The 10597-nt window shown below is 49.5% G+C and overlaps 1 protein-coding gene across 1 annotated transcript in view; it reads left to right on the forward strand.

Moving 5' to 3' along the window:
• Positions 1–1649: 1649 nt before the first annotated feature.
• LOC311315751 (poly [ADP-ribose] polymerase tankyrase-1-like) overlaps positions 1650–10597 on the forward strand; it is a gene marked incomplete at its 5' end in the record, with an annotated part of 19195 nt that continues 10247 nt past the window's right edge. Inside the window, 9 exon segments of the mRNA XM_084446451.1 lie at positions 1650–1658; positions 3347–3367; positions 3815–3883; positions 5253–5367; positions 5813–5892; positions 6185–6330; positions 7091–7256; positions 7926–8145; positions 9943–10052. Of these exon segments, the coding sequence (XP_084302577.1) occupies positions 1650–1658; positions 3347–3367; positions 3815–3883; positions 5253–5367; positions 5813–5892; positions 6185–6330; positions 7091–7256; positions 7926–8145; positions 9943–10052 (936 nt within the window).

The raw sequence follows: 10597 nt of genomic DNA on the forward strand, positions 1-10597 counted from the left end.
ATAGCCGAAGCAGGAAGTGCACGTGCCAAATAGATGCCGCAGGAAACCACATATAAATAATGTTCCGTCTTCCTACACTGTCAATTATTTTAGATTATTTTACAGCACTCAAACATTTGTTTTTCTCACACCGATTTCACTGCATCAAACAAAATCGCAGAATATGGTGTCAAAAGATACACCCAAGTGATACAATCACTTTATCCCTAGATCACTTGACTTGTAGCAAACTCTTAAAAGCCTGTATTCATAGCCGACATAAAATAAATCTAAATAGGCCTAGGTCTACGTCAAATGTAGCCTACATCATATATTCCTTTCCATTAGGCTGCGATATGCAAATGGATCTTCACAAAAGAAGGAATGCTGCCAAAGAGGCATGGGAGTAAGTTATTAATTGATTTATGTATTTGTCTCGGGACAGTGTTATAGTATTAATTTAGTTAGAGTTCATTTGAAAAACTATTTCCGTTTGGACTTTTGACCATTTCTCATCATAAATGGATTTAATTATAGTGATTTATATTTGTATTATAAATCCTAAACATTTTTCCCATCAATCACCTAAACATGCCATGGTGACGGCCCTGTCCCGGTCGGTTCCGGTGGAGTGGGGAGTCCATCCCACATTTGGCTTTCCATTTATATACCCTCCCCCTCCCTGGGGACAGCGCAGACGGCCTGCATGGCAGTAAATTATCAAAAATTAGGCAAAATCTATCTATGAAAATAACCTCAGATTGAAACATTGTGTGGTGAATAAGGCGATATAGGCTTAATGTGTATTTATACGGAGATAAGATTCAATTGATCAAGGGCGAATGTGAAATAGCAGCCACGAACTCAGCGGGTTATCCGAGATGCGGTAGCCGCGGCCAAAGCTCCTGCTGGCGGGGAGTGAAGCTCTTCAACTCGCCGGTCACTGGCTCCCTGGAGGAATTTAGCCTGGCTGCAATAACGTTATCGCGAACGGAATGAATACCATCTACTAGCAAACAAAACATGTTCAGTTATATTTAACCTGTTAAAACTAAGATGCCTGGATGAAAAAATAATTTCTCCAATGGATATATTTGACAAAAACAGTTTAATATGCAAGCCGGTTTTCATTGCTAAATCAAAGCGGGGAGAGCCGAGAACATGCGTCTACATTTCACATAACGGTGAACTTTTTCGTGGACGCGTGTCGGACAGAAAAGCTCAACTGCGCAAGTACAAAAGTCACCGGAAATAGCCAAAAGACTACAAATCTAGCCAAGATGGCGCGGTTCAATAGGCCTCACTTTAGATTTCGAATCCTGGGGGCTTGGATTGGGCCCGTGTCAGCCAAGTGAGTTTATAGGAAGTTCCTGCCCACGTGATCACGTGCGTTCTTTGCACGCGGCCGCAACTTCTGAATGACGTGTCGTTCTAACGTAGCGGCTACTAAACGGCAGATCTCGCGTTTCCGTAAATGGCCGCGTAATTTCCGCACGTGGCGCAGATTAATCGTCACCTATAGCGGCAGTATGTAGAACGTTTGCGCAACCTGCGTGTGTTAGTAGGGTAAGAAAGGAATTTAGGAACATGAGTTTCTCACACACCTCCACCATGGAGGTATAAGACCTCCACTCATCAGATGCAAGTGAAACATTGTGCTTTAGCGCCACATGTCGTCGGTGAGATGTGTTGTTTAGCTTTACCCGTCTGCTCTGCATAGTGCTGCTGGTGCCATTATGACATCACTACCACGGCTAATGATACTGGACGACGTCATAATATAAGAACCGTGTGTACTTTTAATCAATAAACATTCATATCATTTTGATTTCGTCTTGGAGAGTGCTGGCTTGGTTTTATCATGAGTGTGTTATTTTCCCCAGCATCGCGCCTAATCCGCCAGCGGCCGCTGCTGTGCGCCGCTGCTGGTCTAGGTGCAGCATGTGCCGTTTACGGGTACTTTTACCAGACGAGGGATCGCCGTCCCGATGCGTCGTCGATAAGAGGTAAAGCAACATCAGGTAATATTACATGGGAGGTCTACTCATTGTCCAACCTCCCCTTCCAAAAGACCGAGAGTGGAAAGAACACACACACACACGACTGAATGTTGAATAGGCCTAGTGTTAGGCCTTCTTTTTGCTTTATTTTCTCTAACTATGCCATTGGCTGTATGAACTTATAAGGAAAGGGCAAAAAAAGAGCCCAGGGTGATGTACCCTTTAGATTCAGGATATTAACAGACAGCATTCATATTCTGGCCTCTCTGAGACCCACTAAATCACTTATTTGATGATTCAGTACATAAAACGGACAATACAGGGATACAGCATCTAAGGGACACCTATGGGTTGTTACCGGACATAAAGTTCTAACAGTCGACATCTAGATCATTGTGTGACATTGCTTGAGAGTATGTGATGCGAATAGAGATATTTATTTCCAGGGAGACTTAATTTTCTTTGCTATCAGGGGCCCATTATAAAAATCTATAATTACCTTACAGCATTAAGACAAGTAAACATAACTGTTAATATGTTCCCATAGTTCAACTTGAGGACACACAGAGGGGCCTGCAGGATGTTCTGGCACTGGTAGGCTCCGCAAAACAGCCAATCACAACAGGCCTAGAATGTTGCATGTTAGACTGCCTCACAGCAGAAACTCCCTCTAGCCTGATGTTCTCCTACACTCAGGACACAGAGGAGGAACATCTCTCCAGCCGCCTGGTCCTCCACAGGTGTGCTCTACCTGCGTGGTCACCTGTAAGTCTGCTCTGATCAGGGTTGGGGTTTCTCAAATGGTTCATGAACATATTTACCTGAGAACGCAGTGTCAAAATACTACCCAAAAAAATAAAGATGGGTATAGGATTTGTATAGGAGGGCTATAGAATCTCTGATCTCCCTCATACAGGCCCCCTCAGCCCAGTCTCCAGTGTTGTGCTTCCCAGCTGCTGGGAGAGCTCTGGACCCTCTGGTAACTATTCACACTACTGAACACCACTAGCTGGTTCCATCATCCAAGCATAGACCATAGTCCCCCCTCTTGTGACGAGATACCTCCATCTTATGTTTATAGGTCATCCTCAGATTAAGAGAATGTATGTTGATGTCTCTAATTCATACCCTCTCTCTTTCACAGATATCTTCGGTTGTGCCTCCTCTCAGCCCTGGGGGAGCACTGGTCCCCTACATCCCTGTGTGGTGCCCTGTAAGTCTGCTCTGATCAGGGCTGGGGGTTAGAGGCCTCAGAAACGTAGATTTTCCTGAGAACAAAGTGACAAAGTACTCTATGAAAATAAAGATGAGTAAAGGATTTGTATAGGAGGGCTAATGAATCTATGATTCCCCCTGTGTCTCCCCAGCCTCCAGTGCTGGACCTCACGGCAACTGGGAAGCTCCTGCTTGAGGAGCTGAGAGCTCTGGACACTCTGGTAATTACTGACACTACTGAACACCACCAACTGGTTCATTCTCCTCTGGTAATATTCACACTACTGAACACCACCAACTGGTTCATTCTCCTCTGGTAATATTCACACTACTGAACACCACCAACTGGTTCATTCTCCTCTGGTAATATTCACACTACTGAACACCACTAACTGGTTCATTCTTCTCTGGTAATATTCACACTACTGAACACCACTAACTGGTTCATTCTCCTCTGGTAACTATTCACACTACTGAACACCACTAGCTGGTTCCATCATCCAAGCTTAGTCCATAGTCCACCCTTGTGACGAGATACCTCCATCTTATGTTTATAGGTCATCCTCAGACTAAGAGGATGTGTGTTGATGTCTCTAATTCATTCCCTCTCTCTTTCACAGACATGTGAGGTTCTGCCTCCTCTCAGCCCTGGGGGAGCACTGGTCCCCTACATCCCTGTGTGGTGCCCTGTAAGTCTGCTCTGAGTATCAGTATATTTACTCTATACAGTATCAGTATATTTAAAATCCTAACCGACTTGGAAAACGGGTTGCATCACACACATAAGGAGAATCTTAAGAGATGTTCTTCTCTGGAATCTCAAACATGCACACGCTATAAGATTTGAAAATAATGGCTCATGACACAATACAGGATATTATCCTGCCCGAGGGAGCTACGAACCCCGCCCTCGCTTGTAAAGTAGTAACGTAATAATCTTAAATATCACACATGTTTGATATTATCGGGGCGGCCCAGATGGGTCTGCGAGCCGATCGGGAGGTATAAGATTGGATCTGTAAACCCCTCACATTACAAGATCATCTGGGCCGAACATCAGTACCGACCAACGTTCCTCCACACACCCTTCTCTCCTCCTCTGACCCTCGGTCAGACAGCAGGGTTAGCTGGTCTCTCAGGGTCAGGGTTAGCTGGTCTCTCCTGAGGGCTAGCTGGTCTCTCAGTGTCAGGGTTAGCTGGTCTCTCAGGGTCAGGGTTAGCTGGTCTCTCAGGGTCAGGGTTAGCTGGTCTCTCAGGGTCAGGGTTAGCTGGTCTCTCCTGAGGGTTAGCTGGTGTCTCAGGGTCAGGGTCAGCTGGTCTCTCAGGGTCAGGGTTAGCTGGTCTCTCAGGGTTAGCTGGTCTCTCAGTGTCAGGGTTAGCTGGTCTCTCAGTGTCAGGGTCAGCTGGTCTCTCAGGGTCAGGGTTAGCTGGTGTCTCAGTGTCAGGGTTAGCTGGTCTCTCCTGAGGGTTAGCTGGTCTCTCAGGGTCAGGGTTAGCTGGTCTCTCAGGGTCAGGGTTAGCTGGTCTCTCAGTGTCAGGGTTAGCTGGTCTCTCCTGAGGGTTAGCTGGTCTCTCAGGGTCAGGGTTAGCTGGTCTCTCAGGGTCAGGGTTAGCTGGTCTCTCCTGAGGGTTAGCTGGTGTGTCAGGGTCAGCTGGTCTCTCAGGGTCAGGGTTAGCTGGTCTCTCAGGGTTAGCTGGTCTCTCAGTGTCAGGGTTAGCTGGTCTCTCAGTGTCAGGGTCAGCTGGTCTCTCAGTGTCAGGGTTAGCTGGTCTGTCAGGGTCAGGGCTAGCTGGTCTCTCAGGGTTAGCTGGTCTCTCAGTGTCAGGGTCAGGGCTAGCTGGTCTCTCAGTGTCAGGGTTAGCTGGTCTCTCAGTGTCAGGGTTAGCTGGTCTCTCAGTGTCAGGGTCAGGGCTAGCTGGTCTCTCAGTGTCAGGGTTAGCTGGTCTCTCAGTGTCAGGGTTAGCTGGTCTCTCAGTGTCAGGGTTAGTTGGTCTCTCAGTGTCAGGACTAGCTGGTCTCTCCCGAGGGGTCAGCCGGTCTCTCTGTCCTCTCGTCAGATGAACGCGCTGGACACGCTGGGCCAGACGGCTCTCCACAGGGCGTCCATGGCGGGCCACCTCCAGACCTGCAGACAGCTCCTGGGCTACGAGGCCATCCAGCAGATCCTCAACGGTATGGGGGGGGGTAGGTCGGTGTGTGTGTGTGTATGGGGCGGCTGTAGCTCAGTTGGTAGAGCGGGTCGTTCAATGATCGAAGGGTCAGTGGTTCGAATCCCAGCTCCGACTGTCCACATGTCGAAGTGTCCTTGAGCAAGACACCTAACCCCAAATTGCTCCCAATGAGCAGGTTAGCGCCTTGCATGACAGCTACCGCCATTGGTGTGTGAGTGTGTGTGTGAATTGGTGAATGAGATGCCATTGTAAAGCGCTTTGAGTGCCGCTAAGGTGGAAAAGCGCTATATAAGTGCAGTCCATTTACCATTTAGGCGTGTGTGTGTGTGTGTGTAGGTAGGCGTGTGTGTGTATGTAGGCGTGTATGTTCGTATGCGTGTCTGGCTGTACACACAGAGGTGGGTTCTCCTGACGGTTCTCTGCTGGGTTCTGTCTGTGTTCTCCAGAGAATGTTCCGGTGAGGAACTCTGACGTGGACTACCGGCTGCTGGAGGCCGCCAAGGCTGGAGATCTGGACACAGTGAAGGTAATGACCACTGAGTAGACCCACAGTAGAACAGAATAGAATACAATAGACCTTGACAGGTGCAGTAAAAGCACTGTGAGCATCTCTCTGCACACACTCTGACTGTACTCTCTCTCCCTCTCTCTCTTTTTCTCTCTCTCCCTCCCTCTTTCTTTCTCTATCTCTCCCTCTCTCTCTCCCCCCTCCCTCCCTCCCTCCCTCTCTCTCTCTAACCCCCTCTCTCTCTCCCCCCTCTCTCTCCACTCCCTCCCTCTCTCTCCCCTCCCTCCCTCTCTCTCTCTCTCTCCCTCAGTCTCTGTGTTCGTCTCAGAATGTTAACTGCAGGGATCTGGAGGGGCGTCACTCCACACCGCTCCACTTTGCCGCCGGCTACAACCGTGTGACCGTGGTAGAATACCTGCTGCATCACGGGGCTGATGTCCACGCCAAGGACAAGGGGTGAGGAGGCAGGGGGCAGGGTTGAGGGGGCAGGGGTGAGGAGGCAGGGGGCAGGGCAAGGGGGCAGGGGTGAGGAGGCAGGGGTGAGGGGGCAGGGGTGAGGGGGCAGGGGTGAGGAGGCAGGGGGCAGGGCAAGGGGGCAGGGGTGAGGGGGCAGGGCGAGGGGGCAGGGGTGAGGGGGCAGGGGTGAGGGGGCAGGGTCAGGGGTCAGGGGTGAGGGGGCAGGGGACGGTCTACCCAGGTTGTTTCTCAGCCACCTCTCTCCGGCAACACTCCAGACCAGCTACATTCTAGAACCTCCACAGCTACATTCTAGAACCTCCACAGCTACATTCTAGAACCTCCACAGCTACATTCTAGAACCTCCACAGCTCGCTAACCGAGCGCAGCACAAACCAAACTGGGTTGATCATCTGTTTGCTGGCCTTGAGACAGATATTGATCTCCTCCTCTTCCTCCTCCTCCACTCCCCTCTCCTCCTCCCTTTCCCCTCTCTCATCCTCATCCTCCCTTCCTCCCTCTCTTTCTCCTCCTCCTCCACTCCCCTCTCCTCCTCCCTTTCCCCTCTGCTCCTCCTCATCCTCCCTTCCTCCCTCTCTTTCTCCTCCTCCTCCTCCCTCTCATCTCCTCCTCCCTCTCTTCTCCTCCTCCACTCCCCTCTCCTCCTCCCTTTCCCCTCTCCTCCTCCTCATCCTCCCTTCCTCCCTCTCTTTCTCCTCCTACTCCTCCCTCTCTCCTCCTCCTCCTCCTCCTCTCCCAGTGGTTTGGTGCCCCTCCATAACGCCTGCTCCTATGGTCACTACGAGGTGGCGGAGCTGCTGGTCAGACACGGGGCCTCTGTGAACGTCGCTGACCGGTGGAAGTTCACGCCCCTCCACGAGGCTGCTGCCAAGGGCAAATACGAGATCTGCAAGCTGCTGCTCAAGGTACAAGCCGCACACCTGGCTAGCTAGCTAGCTAGCTCTACATACTGAACACCTGGCTAGCTAGCTAGCTCTACATACTGAACACCTGTCTGGCTAGCTAGCTCTACATACTCCACACCTGGCTAGCTAGCTCTACATACTGAACACCTGTCGGGCTAGCTAGCTAGCTCTACATACTGAACACCTGGCTAGTTAGCTAGCTCTACATACTGAACACCTGTCTGGCTAGCTAGCTTTACACACTGAACAACTGTCTGGCTAGCTAGCTCTACATACTGAACACATAGAGAGACTGGTGATGAGAGAGAGGCTTGGGATGAGAGAGAGACTGGGGATGAGAGAGGCTGGGGCTGAGAGACTGGGGATGAGAGAGAGGCTTGGGATGAGAGAGAGACTGGGGATGAGAGAGGCTGGGGCTGAGAGGCTGAGGATGAGAGAGAGGCTTGGGATGAGAGAGGCTGGGGATGAGAGAGAGGCTGGGGATGAGAGAGAGGCTGGGGATGAGAGAGAGACTGGGGATGAGAGAGAGGCTGGGGATGAGAGAGAGACTGGGGATGAGAGAGAGGCTGGGGATGAGAGAGGCTGGGGGCTGAGAGACTGCGGATGAGTCCAGACCGATGTCGACGCCTCAGGTCGGTTCTGACCCGTCCTGTGTGTCCCCCCCCCCAGCACGGAGCGGACCCGACCAAGAAGAACCGCGACGGGAACACGCCTCTGGACCTGGTCAAGGAGGGGGACGGGGACATCCAGGACCTGCTGAGGGGCGACGCCGCCCTGCTGGACGCCGCTAAGAAGGGCTGCCTGGTCCGCGTCCATAAACTCTGCAGCCCGGACAACATCAACTGTAGAGACACACAAGGACGCAACTCCACACCGCTACACCTGGCAGGTATATACACACACACACCACTACACCTGGCAGGTATATCTACACAAACCACACACACACCACACACACCACTACACACACCACACACACCACTACACACACCACACACACCACTACACCTGGCAGGTATATCTACACACACACCACTACACCTGGCAGGTATATCTACACACACACCACTACACCTGGCAGGTATATCTACACACACACACACACCACTACACCTGGCAGGTATATCTACACACACACACACACCACTACACCTGGCAGGTATATCTACACCAGGGGTGGCCAACCCGCGGCTCGCGAGCCGCATGCGGCTCTTTGCCCGTAAATGTGCGGCTCCTCCATTGATTAAAAAAAAGTTGGCTTGCGGCTCTTCCATCCTTTCATTAAAAAAATAAATTCATTCATTCCATAAGAACGTTTCTCTCTCTCTCTCTCTTTTCTTTTCTCTTTTAGTTTATTGCAGATTTGTCATAAAATCATATGATTCGTTTCGCTACAGTAGGTCGCGAGGAAGTCGCGTGAGAACCACTTCAAACCAATCATATAGGTAGCGAATCACATTGGTAACAAAATAATTGTAAACATCCAAAGAATGGCTGGAAAGAAATGCGCAGCGAAAAGAAAATATGAAGACGAACACAAAACATTTTTTACCCGAGTGGGAGAGTCATTTTTTCTTCATAGAACGTAATGGTAAGCCATTCTGTCTGATATGCCAGACATCATTGGGACATTTCAAAGCCTCAAATATCCAGCCCAGTCCAGCCCAGCCCAGCCCAGTCGAGTCCAGTCCAGTCCAGTCCAGTCCAGTCCAGTCCAGCCCAGCCCAGTCCAGTCCAGTCCAGTCCAGCCTAACCCAGCCCAGTCCAGCCCAGCCTAACCCAACCCAGTCCAAAATATATTATGTCAGAAAATATCTTGTTGTATGTATTAATTTTAAATAAATTAACTTTAAATGTATGTTTAATGGACAATAACGTTTTTCTTCTTATTTTAGACTGGGGTGCCTTGGGATTTTAAGTACTTATGAAGGGTGCGGTGACTGAAAAAAAGGTTGAGAAACGCTGGTATATATGGTGTGGCTCTGGGTGGTACCACAGTAATTTTTGTGGCTCTTAGTCTCTGACTGGTTGGCCACCCCTGATCTACACACACACACACACACACCACTACACCTGGCAGGTATATCTACACACACATACACACCACTACACCTGGCAGGTATATCTACACACACACACACACCACTACACCTGGCAGGTATATCTACACACACACCGCTACACCTGGCAGGTATATCTACACACACACCAGTTATTTGGAGGGTTGTTTTCATATCTTTGCAGAGGTATGCTGGTGTTGCCTTTACAACTCATTATTCAGTCTGAACAGGCTCTCATTGGGTTTTCTGAGATGGGCGAGTCCTCAGCGATTAGTTCATCCCCTAACCAATCACATCGCTTAGTTTATTCTGTCATCGCATTCAAAGGACGCTGATTGGCCTGGTGGGAACTCCACCGAGAAATCACCCTGGATGAGAGCCTTTCCAGACCCTAATTCACATTTCTAAAATTAAAGTGTGCATGTGACTCAGGGGCTGGAGCTGTTGATTCACCAACATGAGATAGAAACACCATTATTAAATGCATTGATCCTCTCTCCACCACTAGCAGCTATACACACAGATACACACACACCCTACCTCCACACACTTTAACCCTTACTCTGTGTGCATGTGTGTGCGTGTGTGTGTGTGTGTGTGTGTGTGCGTGTGTGCGTGTGTGTTAGCTGGCTATAACAACCTGGAAGTAGCAGAGTACCTTCTGGAACACGGAGCCAACGTTAACGCTCAGGATAAAGGAAGACTGATCCCTCTACACAACGCTGCCTCCTACGGGGTAGGACACACACACACACACACACACACACACACACACTCACACACACACACACACACACACACACACACTCACACACACACACACACTCACACTCTCACACACACACACACTCACACTCACACACACACACACAGCCTATCTGTTTTGAAATACTGCCCCTCTCTAGCGGGAGCAGAGCATGTAATGCAGTTTTTTGTCATGCCAATCTAAGTGATGAACACGTAGCCTTAAACCTTGCATGCTTTATGATTGTTTTTAATGTTCCTGAAATTATTAATTTTTAATTAATTACATTTTTAATTTAATTAAATTCCTTGTAAGAATAATACTAGCTTACAGATTTTTTCTTCGACTGACTTGGTTCATCTGGGTGTCGTGTCGCTGGACTTGCGCCTTCTCAGGATTGGCGTGTTTGAAAAGATGAAACACAGGGAATGTCGTAGGGAACTATGTGTTTAAGGGCTGATACACACACACACATACACACTGGAGACACACACACACACACAGACACACTACACATCACACACTGACTATAGCAA

Source organism: Borostomias antarcticus, assembly GCF_949987555.1.
Source record: "Borostomias antarcticus genome assembly, chromosome: 12".
Lineage (NCBI taxonomy): Eukaryota > Metazoa > Chordata > Actinopteri > Stomiiformes > Stomiidae > Borostomias > Borostomias antarcticus.